Source organism: Bufo bufo, chromosome 1 (assembly GCF_905171765.1).
Source record: "Bufo bufo chromosome 1, aBufBuf1.1, whole genome shotgun sequence".
Classification (NCBI taxonomy): Eukaryota; Metazoa; Chordata; class Amphibia; order Anura; family Bufonidae; genus Bufo; species Bufo bufo.
This window is the reverse complement of record NC_053389.1, coordinates 649,189,697-649,210,994: the sequence shown is the minus strand read 5'-3', so window position 1 is coordinate 649,210,994 and position 21,298 is coordinate 649,189,697. Positions and strand designations below refer to the sequence as shown.

The 21,298-nt window shown below is 40.7% G+C and overlaps 1 protein-coding gene across 3 annotated transcripts in view; it reads left to right on the top strand.

Annotated features, from left to right (window-relative positions):
* UNC13C (unc-13 homolog C) overlaps window positions 1-21,298 on the top strand; it is a 793,844-nt gene that overhangs the window by 519,680 nt on the left and 252,866 nt on the right. For all 3 annotated transcript variants that reach the window (XM_040413932.1, XM_040413931.1, XM_040413930.1), the window contains one exon: window positions 13,421-13,506. In XM_040413932.1, coding sequence (XP_040269866.1) covers window positions 13,421-13,506 — 86 coding nt within the window. The remainder of the gene's footprint in view (window positions 1-13,420; window positions 13,507-21,298) is intronic.

The window sequence follows — 21,298 nt, the reverse complement described above, 5'->3', positions numbered from 1 at the left end:
TGCATGAAAATAAAACTGTTAATTTCTCCTGAACGCCAGTATTTAGAATCTAAAGAAAGGTTTGAGTTACTCAGCTTCATCAACCCTATCAGGCTATATGCCTGGTTGTATAGGGTTGATCCTGGTGACAGAACCTCTCTAAGTTAAATATCAATGACATGTCCTCAGCATAGGTCATCAATAACAAATCTGTGGGAGTCTGTCATCCGGCACTCCCTCCAATTAGATTTTGGAAGGAGCTCCTCGGGCAAACAATGTGGTTTCCACCTTAGCCTTCAATGATGCATCCATGAGTCATATGGCCTTGCTGAAGTTCATTCTTATTGTAGTGTATTGCAGTGAACTGCAATACCAAGCACACCTGCTATGCAATGTAGGGTGCAGTGCTTAGTTTACTATAAAGAGGACACACTGCCCATCTGAGGCCCATCACCTCTTCAAACTTATCAGCAGGATATTAATCACTAATGGTGAGGATACAACATCAATATCTAAAACCTGGAAAATCCTTTTAATAGAACATTTTCTTTAATAAAAATACATACAGAAGTTTTGTCAATTGTAAAATATACCGGTAGTTTGGTTATGTCTTGAGGATTCCTTACAGTGAAATTACATGCTAATTACTGATATATTGTCAAACGCATGGCCTGCTGTGTTCTCTGAGGACTAGATGCTAGAAACAGTGCCATAAATTATGGTTAATAGTTAGATATCAAATTATATAGTGTAAAACTTGAAAAGCATACATTCACCTGAACCAGGAATTACAGCGACAGCCTTCACATATTGTCACATGTTTTCTCAAATTAGAAATTGGTTCTCAGTAGTACGTTTCGTATTAATTTTGCTGTATAAATTGTATTATACCCCATGCATTCTTGGACAGATTTGACAAATTAAAAAATAATGCGAAAACATAAATATACTAGTCAAGCAAATGAAGTGGGGGGGCGGCACAATCAAGCAAGCACTGGATACATGTGGAACGGTCAGTGCAGGTGGCCAGGCTGGCGAGGAGACAAGCACTCAGCGGTGCACAGCTGAGGCAGTGGATAGAATGTAGCAAACTCCGGTAAGTAGGAAATGAACAGCGGCACTCACCAATGTGCGATCACAGACGGCAGCTTTATTCCATGAGAATTAAGGCAAAGGGGACCCCGTGGCCAATATCCAGCAGTTACTTAAGTCCTTGATCACCAAGTATGTGGAGGCTGGCTTCCTCCCCAGGAATATGCTGGACAAGCTTGTCCCATCATCCCCAGCTAGACCGTCCTGGTACTTTTTACCGAAGGTCCATAAATCACTGAGCCACCCCCCGGGACGTCCCATCGGCGCGGGGATTGGCTCAGTGACGGAGCCTCTGTCCAAGTATGTGGACTGGCTCCTGCGACCCATTCTCACCAGTGCTCCAGCGTATCTTAAAGACACAAATGATTTTCTGCTAGCCCTTAAAGATTTGCATTGGCAGGATGGTTACCAGTTGGTATCCCTCGATGTGGAAAGCCTCTACACCCGCATCCCACATGATGCGGGTGTAGAGGCGGTCCTCGACATCGTGGCCAATTTGGGCAAGAGTCAGATTTACTGTGGATTTATAGGTGAAGCACTGGAGTTTATCCTAACCAATAACGTGTTTCAGTTTGGGGCTGATTGGTACAGGCAAAAACTGGGTACGGCCATGGGGACCCCCGTCTCCTGTACATTCGCTAATATGTACCTCGCTAGATTTGAGGATAGGTACATTTACTCCACTATGAACCCGTATGTGTCTAAATTGAAAACGTATCTACGTTTTGTAGATGACGTGTTCATAGTGTGGGAGGGTACTGAAAGCGAGTGTAGTGAGTTTGTGGAGTTCCTCAATAGAAATGATATGGGCATGACGTTTACTCTTAATTTTGGAGGCTCTAGATTGGAGTTCCTGGATGTGGCTGTCCTGGTGGAAGGCGACGGGTTGGTCACGGAGGGCTTCCGGAAGCCCACGGCGACCAACTCCTTGCTCCACCACGACAGCTTCCATCCATATAGCGTCAAAAGAGCCGTACCACACGGCCAGTTTGTAAGATTGAGACGCATTAATAGCAAAAACAGTAGTTATTGCAGCCAGGCCCAATATCTTAAAAAACGTTTAAAAGAAAGGGGTTATCCGGAGGGACCACTCAATGAGGATATGAGGAAGGTTGAAGAGGATTTTTCCCAGGAGAGTCTACTTAGTAGAGGGATTGACAAGAATAAACAAGGGATTGCAGACGCCAAACCCACTAGGTTTGCATTCTCATTCAAATACAGCCCCATGGCAGAGCGCATCCGCTCCGTTATTTTTAAAAATTGGGACGTATTGAGAAGAGATGCAACCTTACATGAGCTTACCGAGCAAAAACCATTGATCTCCTTTAGAAGGGCCCATACTGTAAAGGACAGACTGGTTAGAAGCAGGTTTAAGCATAGCAGGAGTGAGAATTGGCTGAATAGCAATTTACCCAAAGGGAATTTTAAGTGTGGCAGCTGCTCGTTTTGCCAGCACAATTCCCTTAAGAAGTGGATAGAATTTGGGGGTATCCAACACAGAGTCAGCACCTTCATTAACTGCAGGAGCACATACGTGGTGTATCTGCTATTGTGCCCCTGCGGACGATTTTATATCGGCAAAACTATTAGGTGCCTGTTTGAAAGGTTTAGGGAGCACTTAAACTCAATCAAAACAGGGAAGGGGTGCCCGAGATTTATCCAACATGTCAGAGAAGCCCATAATGGGGATGCTAGTTGTATTTCATTCTCCGGTTTAGAGACAGTCCCCGCCCCCCCTGCAGGGGGGGGACAGACACCGCCTCCTCCTGCAGAGGGAAGCTAGGTGGGTTCTGCGCACACAAGCGCTAGGGGAACTGGGGCTTAATGACAGAAATGACCTCAGCCCATTTCTCTAAGTAAGCTTTCCAAATTAGTTTCTTTGAGTTCGTCTTAACATATGTGCACGATGTGTTTGTAATTGTCCCTGATTTTTTGCTTGTCCATTGTCTGTTTGTATTTGTCTGTCATTATGACGGTAACCTGCACCTGAGTTTAAAAGGAGTGTTGACGCAAGCACGCATTGACGCACAGCCTGATGAAGCGCAGATAGCGCGAAACGGCCGCCGCTGTTAGTTGCGTGTTTGAACTGTCTGCCCCTTTGCCTTAATTCTCATGGAATAAAGCTGCCGTCTGTGATCGCACATTGGTGAGTGCCGCTGTTCATTTCCTACTTACCGGAGATAAATATACTAGTACCTCCAAGCAATCTTGAATAAAGTACACACTCATGCTACCACAGCTGCAGTGTAAAAGCAAACAAACATTATATGTGGCAGAACACTACTCCATGTGCAAACTGTAAACATGGATAAATCTGAACTGCATCAAAATTGTGGTGTGGCCCATCTACCAGTGACAAGGTGCTTCCACATATGGGACCTGCACTAAAAGTCTTCCCTCTCTTTCGCCTGAAGCCTACAACATTCAGGGCAATGTAGAGCCCAGCTATAATATACTTAGAAGCCCATGGCAGATGGGCAGGAATGCATGGCCCAAACAAAGGCAACCACTCCCCCAAATGTACAATGCAAAAAACTAAGTTAGACCAGCACCTCCAAACATTATAAAATAAAGTACAGGTGCTTGATAAAAAATTTGTACAAATAACTTTGAATTTTCATATAGTAAGTATAGCAGTACACTGCTGTACATACTATATATCTGTGCACACTGCATTAACATATACATCATACACATCAGTACATTGCAGTATATAATATATATCTGTATACACTGCATCTATTATACCTTGTACCTGTGACATCAGTACACTACTGTATATATTACATTTCTGTAGCCACTGCATCTATTATAACTCATACCTCACATATCAGGGCACTGCTTTATATGCTATATACCTGTATACACTGCATCTATTATACCTTGTACCTCACATATCAGTAAAATGCTGTATATACGTACTATATATCTGTTCACACTGCCTATATTATATTTTGCACCTCGTATATCAGTTCACTGCTGGATATATTATATATTTGTACACACTCCATCTATTATACTGTATAATATATGCCTTGTGTGTGTATATATATATATATATATACATTGCGTGCAGAATTATTAGGCAAATTAGTATTTTGACCACATCATCCTCTTTATGCATGTTGTCTTACTCCAAGCTGTATAGGCTCGAAAGCCTACTACCAATTAAGCATATTAGGTGATGTGCATCTCTGTAATGAGAAGGGGTGTGGTCTAATGACATCAACACCCTATATTAGGTGTGCATAATTATTAGGCAACTTCCTTTCCTTTGGCAAAATGGGTCAAAAGAAGGACTTGACAGGCTCAGAAAAGTCAAAAATAGTGAGATATCTTGCAGAGGGATGCAGCACTCTTAAAATTGCAAAGCTTCTAAAGCGTGATCATCGAACAATCAAGCGTTTCATTCAAAATAGTCAACAGGGTCGCAAGAAGCGTGTGGAAAAACCAAGGCGCAAAATAACTGCCCATGAACTGAGAAAAGTCAAGCGTGCAGCTGCCAAGATGCCACTTGCCACCAGTTTGGCCATATTTCAGAGCTGCAACATCACTGGAGTGCCCAAAAGCACAAGGTGTGCAATACTCAGAGACATGGCCAAGCTAAGAAAGGCTGAAAGACGACCACCACTGAACAAGACACACAAGCTGAAACGTCAAGACTGGGCCAAGAAATATCTCAAGACTGATTTTTCTAAGGTTTTATGGACTGATGAAATGAGAGTGAGTCTTGATGGGCCAGATGGATGGGCCCGTGGCTGGATTGGTAAAGGGCAGAGAGCTCCAGTCCGACTCAGACGCCAGCAAGGTGGAGGTGGAGTACTGGTTTGGGCTGGTATCATCAAAGATGAGCTTGTGGGGCCTTTTCGGGTTGAGGATGGAGTCAAGCTCAACTCCCAGTCCTACTGGCAGTTTCTGGAAGACACCTTCTTCAAGCAGTGTTACAGGAAGAAGTCTGCATCCTTCAAGAAAAACATGATTTTCATGCAGGACAATGCTCCATCACACGCGTCCAAGTACTCCACAGCGTGGCTGGCAAGAAAGGGTATAAAAGAAGAAAATCTAATGACATGGCCTCCTTGTTCACCTGATCTGAACCCCATTGAGAACCTGTGGTCCATCATCAAATGTGAGATTTACAAGGAGGGAAAACAGTACACCTCTCTGAACAGTGTCTGGGAGGCTGTGGTTGCTGCTGCACGCAATGTTGATGGTGAACAGATCAAAACACTGACAGAATCCATGGATGGCAGGCTTTTGAGTGTCCTTGCAAAGAAATGTGGCTATATTGGTCACTGATTTGTTTTTGTTTTGTTTTTGAATGTCAGAAATGTATATTTGTGAATGTTGAGATGTTATATTGGTTTCACTGGTAAAAATAAATAATTGAAATGGGTATATATTTGTTTTTTGTTAAGTTGCCTAATAATTATGCACAGAAATAGTCACCTGCACACACAGATATCCCCCTAAAATAGCTAAAACTAAAAACAAACTAAAAACTACTTCCAAAAATATTCAGCTTTGATATTGATGAGTTTTTTGGGTTCATTGAGAACATGGTTGTTGTTCAATAATAAAATTAATCCTCAAAAATACAACTTGCCTAATAATTCTGCACTCCCTGTATATATATATATATATATTATATAGAATAGTGTACTGATGTGAGTCGTACAAGGTTTAATAGATGAAGTGTGTACAGAAGTATATGGTCAGTTATACATTATGGTCACTGTGTGTGAGGTACATTAGGTAGTTGTAACTGTCTGCAGTATTATACGGTATATGAGTGAGATATGAGTAAAAACAGGGAATGGGGGCAAATGAAGAGAAAAATGGAGGCTGTCCTCTTACCACTCCATTCTAGTCTCAATAGAAAGCTCACCCAGCCGTTCTTATCCATGCTGTTGGGGGTTGAAGAGGACATGTGATTATTAGTGATGAGCAGTATAGGCAATATTAGTTTTCACAATATCTCGTGAATTTTTGGCCTATTATTCGCCATAAATTCACATATTCTAGAAATCGTGATCTCCAGTCACTATTTTCTTGATTGTGAAAATCAGCAATGTAATATGCACATATTGCGCACGCAATACAGGCGTGGCTCACTTTTGCTACATTTTTCCTGAGACTGGAGAAAATGGTTGGCAGCAACTTTTGTGAGTGTGAGGAAGAACTCCTGATCACTGTAAGTAATTTTACATTACAGCACTGTTTTTCATTACATTTTGCATGCATGGCTGAACAATAGCTTTATATGCAGATAGAGTGCTCCAATATATTCGCGATTGTGCAAATCGGCACTAATGATGCGCAGAATTTTTGGCGCAATACATGCAACTTCACATTTTATCAGGTCTGAGTAGATATTACTTATTATTACTGACTGACTATCTGGATTATATATATGATCTAACTATCTAATGTAATTGAATAAGGATCCAGATGACACAGCAAAGCACAGAGCACAATAATGACACTGCTCTATCTCTCTCAGAACTGCAAAAAACAGCAGAAAATGGCTGCTGGGGGGTTTCCTATATAGTAAGGGGTAGGCAGCTTTCCTATTGGTTGCTAGGGATGTTGCATAGCTCAGACAAAGATATTGCAGCCTTCTCATTGGCCCACAAGCAAGAAGCAGTGAGGGTACTGATGAAAAAAATCTAGAATATTCGCGATTACGAAGATATAGCACTATATTCTAGATCTTCACGAAGTGCCGATATTCGCGATAAAAATTTGCGATTAGAATATTCGTGGTCAACACTAGTGATTATGTCATTACAGGTCCTGGCACATGCATTCTTTCTAACCTGGGAGCTACACCATTCTCTGTTCAATTTCTTTACTAGATGGAGCAGGACCTGTGATGATGAGGATTATGTAATCACAGGTCTTGGCAGATGCAGTTTTCTAACCTGGGAACTATATTATTCTCTGCACAGTTCCCTTTCTAGATGTACAGGTCCTTTAGCTTTCTGTACTGGGAATCTAGACTGAAGCTAGACTAGAGCTTATGTTGAACGTAATTAGGGACAGGGCCTTTGGTTCACTGGAAGCTACTCTTCCCCAAGGGCCATACCAATGTCCACATTGAATGGCAGACATCTCTGTTTTGAAGACATAAATCAGAATGACCATCAGAATCAGGGCTAAAGAGCAATTTTACCACCTTAGCCTTGTCAAAGGATGTTTTGGTAGCCCCCCTACTTGTTGATATACCTTTATCAACCTATAGAATTAATGCAAATGCAGTGTAGACTAGCAGATATTTAGGTATAGACATGTATACAAAAATGTCATATTGCTCAAGATTTCAGGATTTTTTAATTAGATATTTGAAACATGCAAAGTGAGAAACCACAGACATGCTGTGAACCATGTAGAAACATAGAAAAAAGATAGGGGGTAATTTACTATTCGGATATACGCCACGCTCACGCCCAATCAAAAATTGTGGGTGTGGTGTGGGCGGGGAAGGGGACAGGCCACCAATTCATTTTCTATTCCTGGTTTAGGCATAGAAAATGGTCTAAATGTAAGACAGCTAGAAAGCTGTCTTACATTTAGAACTGGCGCTGGATGCTGGAAGTTAGGCCTGCGTCTCTTCATAACTTCGGCGGAATCACCGCCAGTTATGGGCTTCTATTAAACACCGGTCTTAATAAATGTGCCCCCATACAGGCTATAGCAAAAAAAATTGCATATGAACAAATAAGCTGGCTTCATATCATATTGTATGGGAGAGGATCACTTTGATAAATATTAAAGTTGTCTTTGGCCAAATAGTAGTGGATTTTTTTTTTTTGTTGCTTTCTGCTCCTTGCAAATACTTTCACCGATATTTCAACCCCAGGCTGCTCTTTTTAGATTTCAGAGTTCTGTTTGACTTATATACTTTTTATGTTATTGTATACAGTTTTCCCATTGAATACACAGTGGAGCAGATATATTAAGATACTGTTCCAGCGCCATTGTTAGTTTGTGCCAAATTTGTGACTTGGATGTCTAACTTTGTGATGTTGTTTTAGAAATTGATGAAGGTATGAAGTGACACAATGTGCCACAATGCACCATAGGACAATGCACCGTCAGAACACTGCACCGCTTTTTATACCATTTTGGAGCTGCTGTTGTTTCTGTCCAAAAAATGTGATAAAAACTTTCTGAAACTTTCTAGACAAAAATTTGGTGCTAAAGTTATCTAAAAATAAAAACTTGTGTCTAGCATGTCATAATTGAAACAAAACACTTCACTTCATACACTTCATATATTTGGCACAGCATGCATGAGCCATGCATTCTGACGCAAATCAAGATACTTTAGACAAGTTTACTTGGTGTTCTACTTATGAACAATTAGTAATTAAGAGAAAAGCATTTAATCACTTTTCCAATTTCATCACTTTGAAAGAGCTGTCTGGTAAACAGATATTGAAATGAACCTATTGCTTTTATCAGGAGTAGTTATTGACCTAAAAAAATCTAGCTTCACAGTTATCTTTTAATCAGTCTAACAGGATGATGAACGCTTGCAGGCTTATTTATCACTGTTTCAGAAGTCTTGCTCTTCAGTGTTAGTTTGCCCATGCTGAGAAAAGAATCTTATATTGATGGCAAATATTTCATGCTGTGAGTACGTCTTCTGCTAAGCCCAAAGGCACTCAATACATTAATTAACCAGAAATCCACTGCTCTGCTTTCCCACATTTACGTGGTTATGGCTACCTCGCATTTGTGATTCCGCTCCTGTATTATTTCAGGACTGTATAAATGATGACATTATCAGATTTGTGGCTAGAAGTATGAATGCATTACTAAAAATGATGATGTGTCAGAATTATCATTGATCTGTACACAGTTCTGGGTTTGAAATGCTGAGATCTGACAGTGGAAACAGCAGGGCGCTTGAATGACATTGACTATCTGATCAATGCTAAGGAATAAACATAGATGGGAAAAATATCCTCAGTCGCGGTGGTAGACAATGAGTTATGATTTGTTGGGTGAAAAACTGAAAGACTGTTGTAGCCAACTGCTATTTACTAGTCAACACAGAGTGTTCTTCTGTATTTTCTGCACCATGACTTATTAAAGTGGTTGTCCAGAATAGACATTTAGAAGTCACAGAATTCCTTCACCAGTTATGATGTAACCTTTATTAATCATATATAAAATCTCATTTGAACCCCAAAATAGTGGACTAAAATATAGTGGGCTAACCAGGGGTGGATGCGGTATAGTATTTAGAACAGAAAATGCTGACCCTCAACCGTTGTCCATAGTATTATCCAACCCTGCCTATAAACAGAATGGCCACCCCAATAGGGACGATCCCATTTCAGGAACCTCCTGTGTGACCCTAGAAAGCACTGATAAGGGATAGGAAACACCACCATAGAGATGTAAAGTCTGTCAGGGCAGTCAATTGGTCCTTGTATCAAAAATAAAAAATCGGTACACAAACATTACTGAATCACTGATTGTAACTGTATATATTAACAGATGTAAATGCCCCATATCTATTTAGTTTCCCCTTAAAATATAGGGTTAATGATCATAAAGAAAATTTTCTGATGTGTTTTCCTGCACCATTCAAGGTGCTGTTCATCAGGGGACATACAGTAATACCAATAGAGATGTTACCCTGTATAAATGGGCTAATGAAAAGCTCTAATGAAAAGCTGATAGTTTAACAAAGTCGTTCTCACACTCCCACAGTTGTCCCTTTTAATCAACTGTAGCCCAAAGACAAAACAAGTAGATATATCTAGTAATTAAACCATGGACGGATAACAACGCATTTTTATGCAATTCAAATAGTCTCCGTGTGGGTGGCTTTGTATATTTGCGTATCCCCAGGGAGTGTTTAAAAGTTGCAAATGGTCCCAGAATGTACGGGAGGCCAGAGGAAGGTGGCCAGTCTTGTAATGATCGCACATTTGGACCACTACTTTTTCAATGTTTATGGGACTGTGCTCAGCTGTTTCGGTCAGTCTTATAGATACTGAATGTAGTGGCAGGGTTATTGCATGGCAATTGCTTCATTCAAGCTCCTCTTCACTATGGTAGTGCAGTGAGGAAGACTGGGGGTTTAGGACCCCTAATTTAGTGATTGTGGGGGTCTCAGTGGTGAGGCCTCCAACGATCAGACATTTTTCACCTGCAGATAGGTGATAAATGTTGATTGTGGAACAGCCCCTCTAATGAAGATCTGGGTTCTAGTAAAAACATGCAAACTCCCATAAAAAAGGCTGCACTCTATTTTGAGTAACACACCATCTGAGATGATTGACCACATATTATGTTATTGTGTTCCACAAACAAACAAGAAGTCTGGCAGCTCATTTAGACCATCCTTCTGTTAAAACGTGTTTAGGGAGAAAGCAGAAGAGGCCATGAAAAAGACCGAAGAAAGAAGGGTAAAAGTACAGAGGACATTATGGTTATCAATAGTGTTGAGCGAATCGAAGCCAAACAAATTGACTTAGATCTGAATTTCAGGAAAAATGCAATTCACCACAAAGCCAAATTTCCTTGCGCTTCGTGGTAAAAAATCTATTTGTCCTGAAATGGTGATAATAAAAAAAAAAAATACTCACCTCATCTATTTGCTCGTGGAGAGGCCGCAGCAACCATCTCGATTGAAGATACTGTGCAAAATCTCTTGTGGGGTGGCGTGTAATATCACCTCGCCAGCATGCTGGCTGGGTACGGTGATGCCATCAGTAATGACGTAACCACTCCCGGCCAGTGTGATGACGTCATCATGTCATCGCACGAGATTTCACATAGTGTCTTTAATTAAGATGACCGGGACCGCCTCTCCGCAAGCAAATGGATAAGGCTACTTTCACACTAACGTTTTTGCTGGATCCTTCAGGGCTCATCAAAAACGCTTCTGTTACTGATAATACAACCATCTGCATCCGTTATGAACAGATCCGGTTGTATTATCTTTAACATACCCAAGACGGATCCGTCATGAACTCCATTGAAAGTCAATGGGGGACAGATAAGTTTTCTATTGTATCAGAAAGTGTCAGAGTTAAACAAATCTGTCCCCTTTGGCTTGCATTGGGGGTCATGATGGATCCTTGTTGCTTCTCATCCCATGACGGAAAGAAAACCGCTCTCCGGTATGCGAACACAACCAAACGGAACGTAATGCATTTTGGAGCATTCCATTCAGTTCAGTTACGTTTTGTCCTCATTGACAATGAATGGGGACAAAACGGAAGCGTTTTTCTCTGGTATTGAGACCCTATGACGGATCTCAATACTGGAAAATAGAACCACTAGTGTGAAAGTATGAATAATAGGAGGGCCCTCAAAATATCCGGGACCACCAGGAAACAAATGTCTATTACCACATTTAATATAAAAAATTACTAGCATAAAATAGTACATACATGAGATAAGCGCCTGGATGGTACCAAGCAAGCAATGCAGTGGTACCACACAAATAATATAGTGGCCGCTCTTGCAAGCTGTGGGCTAAGTCCTGAGTAGGTAATCTGGATCCCAATGTGTTGTCCTCTGGAAATCTATATTGCTGTTGGTCTATAAATTAGACCGCACTGCCATAGGTATCGTAGCGATGGTATATCGATAAATATAGCCCCATGGGGCAAAGTACATTACCCCTCTTCTTTTACTTGGTGGAGATGGAAAATAGTCCTTGCTTCGCCGCCCGGACTCACATCGGCGTCCCGTGTGGTAAGTAAAAGAAGAGGGGTATTGTACTTTGCTCCATGGGGCTATATTTATCGATATACCATCGCTACGCTACCTATGGCAGTGCGGTCTAATTTATAGACCAACAGCAATATAGATTCCCAGAAGACAACACATTGGGATCCAGATTACCTACTCAGGACTTAGCCCACAGCTTGCAAGAGCGGCCACTATATTATTTATGTGGTACCACTGCATTGCTTGCTTGGTACCATCCAGGAATGCCCACGAGGGCACATTTATACCACGTTTGTACCGTATTATATTTTATCTCATGTATGTACTATTTTATGCTAGCAATTTTTTATATTAAATGTGGTAATAGACATTTGTTTCCTGGTGGTCCCGGATATTTTGAGTGCCCTCCTATTATTCATACTTTTTGCACCATTTTCTCTGGATTCGGGTGGATCCATGGAGTGAGCACCTGGCCTGTTGGGAGTGTTTGGGGTGAGCCGCTGTTTCCATATTCCAAACTAGTGTGAAACTAGCCTACGGTGAGTATGTTTTTTTTTAACCTGATTAACCCCTGAAAGGCCTCAATTGTAGCAGAAGATGATGTGATCAGCTATGAACATGGCATCTTAGGGGATCAATGACTAAGAGCAGCGTGATCGTCGTTCCACATCATTGTGCCCACTACATACAAAGGAATGTGCTTCGTGACAAAGTAATTCATCACAAAAATGTAATTTCTTTGTGAAATTCGACGAAGCAGCCGAGTCAAATTTTTCATAACTTTGCTCATCACTAGTCATCAAGGTAATCACTAGGCAGAAGGGCAATCTACGTTCCATTTACTGTGCATATGTACAGTGCACCAGAGGTGACATAGGACTCTGCTTACAAGCATGGATGGAAAACTGTGGTATAAAATAGATTGACTTAGTGGTATGCGGTGACAAATGCCCTTTAAGTTGGTTACCTCAATTCATCAGCTCAAAATGCTTTTATTCCGTAAGTGTATTCTTCAGTGCTTAAAGTGGTTGTACAACAGTAAGATTTTTTTTTTTTATCTATGACTCACAAGGGGTTTAAACAAAAAAAAAACAATGCTCATCCCAAGTGAACTATTGCTTTTATGATGTTGCTCTGGTCCCTGCTATTCCTCACTTCCTATTTCCAGCTTCACACACCAGATATACCAGGAATCACCTGCTCAGTCAACCACTGGATGAGGAGGTTCACCTCTACAGCGATTGGCTGATTGGGCCTTTTCTGGCATTTCCGGTGCGTCAAAGTTGGGACCAGGAAGTGGAGAACAGCAGGGACCAGAGAAGCATCAAAATGCCAGCAATGAGGGATCATTGATGGTGTGTATGGCTTATATTTATTTTTAGCTCCCTTTGAGCTCTCTCCATCTCTCTCCCTCCCTCTCTAATGTAACATGGTGGGTGGCTGTCTGGTAAAGTGCTGTAGAGGTGTATATCTCACCCAGAATGCTCAGATCGGTGAGGTAAAAGAATCCAAAAAAGCTCATTTAAAACAAAAAAAGAAAATCAACACCGCTGAACAAACCTTTTAATCTCCCACCACAAAATAATTTTTCTTTATTATCTGTGCTCAATGTCACAAGAAACCACTAATGGGACTCTTTATATTCCAGGTTTCCTCAGGAGCTCAACATGGGAAAACTCAGTGCAGAGGTGATGTGGAACTTATTTGCACAGGATATGAAGTATGCTTTGGAAGGTAAATGTCTAACAATTCACAATTAGTGTGTATGTGGGCCTTGTGTTCATGGCCATGTGGTCTTTAAAAATTATTTCACTCCTTAGACTTTGAAAGAGTGGCCTGCCTTCCATATTGTTCTCTCTGCAGTGGTCTCACCCTCTTTACCTCCCCTATCCATATTAGCTAGGTGTAGCAAGCTCTGTGAAACACTACAGAGCAAAGCATGCTGGGCTTGATTAGAAAATCCAACAGGAAGTTCTGCATTTAAACATCCTACACAGAATGATGCATAAAAAAAGAGAAAGAAAAGTGCTGATAGGAAAACCAGGTATATGGAGCAAAATATGCAGTGTTGTTAGAAAAATACTGTATTTAATTATGAAATTGGAGAACCCCTTTATAGTATTTTCATGCACAGATTTACAGTATATTTCCATAAAGAGTTTATAAGTTGCTTTTTTGCTGTTTTCCTATACTCCTGAATGTTAAAACTGATTTGACAGTCAGGAGTCAGGGAAAGCTGAATTAATAGTGATCATATTGGTTGCCAAAACAGATGTACCAAGAAAAATGCTAAAAATAAATGTGACTGAAAAGGACAGATATCGGACAAGTCAAGGACATTTGTTTACTGGTAACTTTCTTTTGTATCCCCTTTTTAATTTTAGAAGGAAATGTGTTCAATGGTACCGTCATAGTTGACAGTTCATTGAATATAATCTGTCCCTGGAAATAAGTCTACATATCTACCAGCTTCAATCTATATACTTTGGCATGATCTAAAATAAATTTTAGCTTTTGGAATTGTTTAAAACAGCGCAACAGTATTCTAAATGTGTCATTGGTAGAATCACCAAAACCCATGTAGACTAGACTAATATATGCACTATGTAAAAATTGCCTATCCAGCAGTATAGGGATTCTGGATGTTGACAGCCTTGATCTTTCCTAGTGACAGCTTTTGAAACATCAAGTGTGGAGAGATGAGAACACATTTATAGCAGAACATCTAGAGTACAGATTTTTAATCAGCTTTGAAGGCACATAGAGTTAGGATGTGGAAGTTTTCTGAAGTAATTTGCAGCTTGACTTTATTACTGTTGTATTATATTGGACTGTACAGGTATATATGGACAGACCTAATAGAATGCAGTTGTGGACTGGCCATAGACCCTTCAAGGCAATTTATTGGTGGGCTGATGCTCATGGGGCTACAGAAGCCCTTCTTACTTCGTACATAAGGATTTGAATCCCTCAGCATTAATGAATGCTCGTGGCACCAGGTGCTTATGCACTTGGCCAGCGTCCACAGATGCCCTCCTAAATTCAAGTCATCAGGATGGTGATACAGTTGAATACTGCAGTGGGGGATGGCAGTATTTTGTGCAGCACTTTGATATTTGGTTCTGCTATGGTGGTATTTTGTGCTGCACTACAGCATTGCTGTCCTCACCTACTTCTGTTGTCCCTGCCTACTTGTAGTCCTCACCTTCTTTCAGTTTGGACCCACCTACAACATGGGGCTACTTTTAGTTTTTTTCCAGGGCCACTTTACATTACTTTTCTATGGACATATATTCTTATTAGTGTACGAAAGAGCTCTCAGATATGTTATATATTATAGTTGAGAAAGAAAGGTAGAGAGACCCCTAGCTCCAAGTGGTGAACTGACTACACCAGCTGAGTATTTTTTCCATTTTACTTAGCACTTTATATAACGCTGTTTTAAAAATAATCCAAACATTTCCTGAAGCATTTTTCTCACTTTGGTAAAAGTTCTACCAGTTCTTAGTGATAGACTAACTACTCCACAGCTTCACAGCTTAGGTCATTTCGTCATTTAACATGTCCAATAACACACACCCACTTAACATTATTAGACAGTACCATAGATACTAGTGGGTTCGACCGGCCTTTCTATCTTGTGTATGGCCAGCATTACAGTATAAAATATTTAATAATTATATAGCAGATCACACATTATGTATTTGTAATGGTGAGTTATAGCCTACCCCACTTAACCAGTTCACTTTAAAGGTAATGTGTTGCCTACCTAAAACCAGATAGTATAGAGATAAGCAAATACATTCTAAACTAATAAAATTCAATATGAAGTTGCCAAAATACAAAATGTTTACAATTTGTTTTGGACAAATAACTAAAAATGGCGGCCACCATTTTACAAGTCAGAAGACAGAGAAAAGTATCTGCCAAAAGGGATAACTGTGGGCCATGATTTAATAAAAACAAATCACAGTGCAGTGTGTTATTAAAACCACCTCAGGACTGCCGAACGCAGGATTGCGTCCTGGCGGCGGCAGGGTTATTCCTCCTGGACGCATCGGCACGTCATCTCGCGAGACGCGAGATTTCCTGTGAACGCGCTCACGCAGGGACACGCGTTCACAGGATCGGGAGGTCATTCGCTGGCAGGCTGTAGATGCGATTTTTTTAACCCCAAAAAGGTATATTAGACGCTGTTTTGTTAACAGCGTCTAATATACCTGCTACCTGGTCCTCTGGTGGTCCTTTGTGCTTGGATCAACCACCAGAGGACACAGGCAGCTCTGTAAGTAGCACCAAACACCACTACACTACACCCCCCCTGGTCACTTATTAACCCCTTATTAACCCCTGATCACCCCATATTAGACTCCCTGATCACCCCTGTCATTGATCACCCCCCTGTAAGGCTCCATTCAAACGTCCGTATGTGTTTTGCGGATCCACGGATCCGCAAAACACATACGGACGTCTGAATGGAGCCTTGCAGGGGGGTGATCAATGACAGGGGGGTGATCACCCCATATAGACTCCCTGATCACCCCTCTGTCATTGATCACCCCCCTGTAAGGCTCCATTCATACGTCCGTATGTGTTTTGCGGAATCACGGATCCGCGGATCCGCAAAACACATACGGACGTCTGAATGGAGCCTTACAGGGGGGTGATCACCCCATATAGACTCCCTGATCATCCCCCTGTCATTGATCACCCCCCTGTAAGGCTCCATTTAGACGTCCGTATGTGTTTTGCGGATCCGCAGAGCCACGGACAGCGGCAATGTGCTTTCCGCATTTTGCGGATCCGCACATTGCCAGAACTATATAGAAAATGCCATTTCTTGTCCGCAATTGCGGACAAGAATAGGACATGTTCTATAGGCTCTACAAAAAACGCAGTGTTCGCCCTATCAGGCCTGATCTTGTGCGCACACTTGCATTCAGTCCGCCCCACCACAGTGACATAAATGTTTTTTCTGATCACTGAAAAAACACCGTAAAATCGCTGCGATGCTATAAAGATTATTTTTGAGGGGCATGGCGAGTTCATAGAAGATTTTTTTTTTGGCACAAGTTAGCGGAAATAGATTTTTTTTCGTTTTTTGGTTTTTTCTTACAAAGTCTCATATTCCACTAACTTGTGACAAAAAATGTAATTCTAGGAACTCGCCATGCCCCTCACAGAATACCTTGGGGTGTCTTCTTTCCAAAATGGGGTCACTTGTGGGGTATTTATACTGCCCTGGCATTTTAGGGGCCCTAAAGCATGAGAAGTAGTTTGGAATCCAAATGTGTAAAAAATGCCCTGTGAAATCGTAAAGATTCTCATTGGAATTTGGGCCCCTTTGCGCACCTAGGCTGCAAAAAAGTGTCACACATATGGTATCGCCATACTCAGGAGAAGTAGGGCAATGTGTTTTGGGGTGTATTTTTACATATACCCATACTGTGTGTGAGAAATATCTCTGTAAATGACAACGTTTTAAAAAAAATTATACAAAGTTGTCAATTTACTGAGATATTTCTCTCACCCAGCATGGGTATATGTAAAAATACACCCCAAAACACATTGCCCTACTTCTCCTGAGTACGGCGATACCACATGTGTGACACTTTTTTGCAGCCTAGGTGCGTAAAGGGGCCAAAAGTCCAACGAGTACCTTTAGGCTTTACAGGGTTGCTCACAATTTAGCCCCACCCAAAATGCCAGAACAGTAAACACACCCCACAAATGACCCCATTTCGGAAAGTAGACACCCCAAGGTATTCGCTGAGGGGCATATTGAGTCTATGAAAGATTGAACTTTTTGTCACAAGTTAGCGGAAAAATCTATTTCCGCTAACTTGTGCCAAAAAAAAAAACTTCTATGAACTCGCCATGGCCCTCACGGAATACCTTGGGGTGTCTTCTTTCCAAAATTGGGTCACTTGTGGGGTATTTATACTGCCCTGGCATTTTAGGGGCCCTAAAGCGTGAGAAGAAGTTTGGAATCCAAATGCCTAAAAATGCCCTCCTAAAAGGTACTCATTGGAATTTGGGCCCCTTTGCGCACCTAGGCTGCAAAAAAGTGTCACACGTGTGGTATCGCCGTACTCAGAAATATCTCTGTAAAATGACAACTTTGTATAAAAAAAATGGGAAAAGTTGTCTTTTACAGAGATATTTATCTCACCCAGCATGGGTATATGTAAAAAGACACCCCAAAACACATTGCCCTACTTCTCCTGAGTACGGCGATACCACATGTGTGACACTTTTTTGCAGCCTAGGTGCACAAAGGGGCCCAAATTCCATAGAGTATCTTTACGATTTCCCAGGGCATTTTTTACACATTTGGATTCCAAACTACTTCTCACGCTTTAGGTCCCCTAAAATGCCAGGGCAGTATAAATACCCTACAAGTGACCCCATTTTGGAAAGAAGACACCCCAAGGTATTCCGTGAGGGGTATGGTGAGTTCATGTAAAATTTTATTTTTTGTCACAAGTTAGTGGAATATGAGACTTTGTAAGAAAAAAATAAAAATAAAAAAATAAAAATCATTTTCCGCTAACTTGTGACAAAAAATAAAAACTTCCATGAACTCACAATGCCCATCAGCGAATACCTTAGGGTGTCCACTTTCCAAAATGGGTTCATTTGTGGGGTGTTTCTACTGTCTGGGCATTGTAGAACCTCAGGAAACATGACAGGTGCTCAGAAAGTCAGAGCTGCTTCAAAATGCGGAAATTCACATTTTTGTACCATAGATTGTAAACGCTATAACTTTTGCGCAAACCTTTTGCGCATTTTTTTTATCAAAGACATGTAGAACAATATATTTAGAGAAAAATTTATATAGAAATGTCGTTTTGTTTGAAAAATTTTACAGCAGAAAGTTAAAAATGTCTTTTTTTTTGCAAAAATTTTGGTCAATTTCGATTAATAACAAAAAAAGTTAAAATGTCAGCAGCAATGAAATACCACCAAATGAAAGCTCTATTAGTGAGAAGAAAAGGAGGTAAAATTAATTTGGGTGGTAAGTTGTATGACCGAGCAATAAACCGTGAAAGTAGTGTAGTGCAGAATTGTAAAAAGTGGTCTGGTCATTAAGGGTGTTTAAGCTAGGGGGGCTGAAGTGGTTAAACAGGCTGTTTGTTACCCCCGACTACTGCCATCTATTTACCCATAGCCATATATGTTAATGTCTCTTTGACATTACTAATGCTGTCGTTGTAGGGTTTAGATACAGTTCTAGGGGCCCTCAGAGTGTCATACAACAGGAAAAGTTCAAATTGGTTCAGATATATTCTGACAACCAATGTGTGATAATCTAGCCCAAAATTAATTTCAAGAAATTCACTCATTACTAAATACTGATACATGTTCTTGTATTCACCTGTTTTCTGATTGGAATTTTTTTTATTGTATTTTTTGTAAATGAATGTGTAAAGGTAATGAATGATGATCCATTTAGTCATTTGTCATTGAAACTATTTTACTCCTTGCACTCATGGAGCGCTGTACTCGGCCGTTTCCGGCAGCCCCATAGAGTGGCAGCGTGCATGCTTAACCTGTGGCTCCATTCATATGGTTGCACGGGACCTTCGTTCTCGTGACCTGTGAGGATCCCAGTGAGGATAATTGGATATTTTGACGTAACTGCTTTAATTGATAATTTTCTGATGACACATCATAAAGTCGGCTCCTCCTTCTCTATAATAATGATTTTCTATTTCCCTGATTCATTTTATTGCTCATTTTTGCACTGTTTCCATTTCCAGATCTTTCATTTCTAAAATGTTGCATATTGAGCTGCATATTCCAGATGAGACAGCATTTGTACAGTGACAGGATGTACACTGCCTGTACACATGAACGGCTAACACAGAAGCGTATTAAGATGTAATCTTTTCATTTTATGGATCCATACGTCTGATCTAAGAGCATTAGATGTGGCAGCAAAAGCATTGGCAATACAATGTAGGCCACATAAGACATGACTTGTCTCCCTATAAGCAGCCAGTCTAAGGCGCAGACTTTCTAATTGCTTGCATTTAACAAGCAAGATTGATTGTCTGCTTGATAAGTTAGATCCATAGGGTATACCAATTATGCTTCTTACTTTCAGAAGTATATATAATGCACTCTTATGCGTGTATAGGTCCTTTGTAGGTACAAGGTCATTTCAGAGAAACCTCCCATAGCTGTGAGTAGGAACAAGTAAGACTAATTATAAATTGGGCAATGTTATCTCTTTGCAGTCCCTCTTGTCTGTCAAGAATTTTAATGTGCCTTAACATTACGTCACTCATTAGGCTTATTGGTTCACGCATAATACATATAGCTCTGATCTCATTTTTTCTGTGATCCTAACGATGACAAGTTGTTATTCTCACACAAGATCAAACAGCACCTCAAGGGAGGTAGCACAAGAAAATACATCTCCTCTAAATTCTGAGAGAATAACAAAAATCAATCTAATCTGCTAAATATAGGATGCTAGATGGAGTTGCATCCCGGAAAGCCTTGGGCTTTAGGAAAGGCATTAAATGTGACAAGAATGTATCTCTTCCGTAGCTACATTCCTGATCATCTGAATGTCAGGTAGTACACTATTACAAGCAGTCAATAACATCACATTTACATTTGTCTACTTGCTTCCTGAATTACATTTAGAAACTTCATTAATAAACGTATAGTGTTACGTGTGGTCATTGGAAACAAGCCTCTGGTGACAATAAATGTGGCGGCTGCTGTTCATCTGCCACTCGGTGTTACCGATGAACATTTTTCATATTGTACTTTTTATAGCTGTAATATCTGGACCATGTGTGATGCATTATGTAGTTCAGACAGTGTTATACTCCTGGAAGCCTCATCCATCCACATGTAGCCTCACCTGGTTCTTTTATGTGATCATTGGTGCAGCAAGTTTGAATACTAGAGGCTGTGCATTCATCGTTTTATGATATTCCCTTCATTTTGATTTTAGACTGGTATATGTGGCAGTTTTCCTAATTTCATGTAAATGGATGGGGGTCGGGGGATATTTATACAGACTCCTGGTAAAATAAATCCTGGTAAAATATTCTATGGCACATCTGATTGAGCCTTACTGACCTGTTTATGCAGACAACATCACTGTAACATTACCGGAGCCAGTTTCAGTAGCGTTCTACGTTAGTCATGGTAACATTGGATACTAGTCAAGCCTTCTGCCCAATTCTTGGCAGGTAGTTAGTGATTTGATGGAAGTCTGTGGGCACCATGTTGATATGTATTACATGGATTAGCCATGGGCTTACTATTAACCCTAATTAGGACACCACTCATGGAAGAATGACTAGAGATAAAGCAGTGTCGCGCCCTATAGAGAATAGAAATTCAGTCTACAAGATATGTCCCTAGTAGATGGCAACATGTCTCCTCCCCACATTCTTCAGGATCACTAGAAGAATAAAAATGGAAAAAATAAATAATAATCATTTATATCTCAGAACATAACTAAAATAGTGCAGAACAAAAAAGGCAATGAGGGATGGGG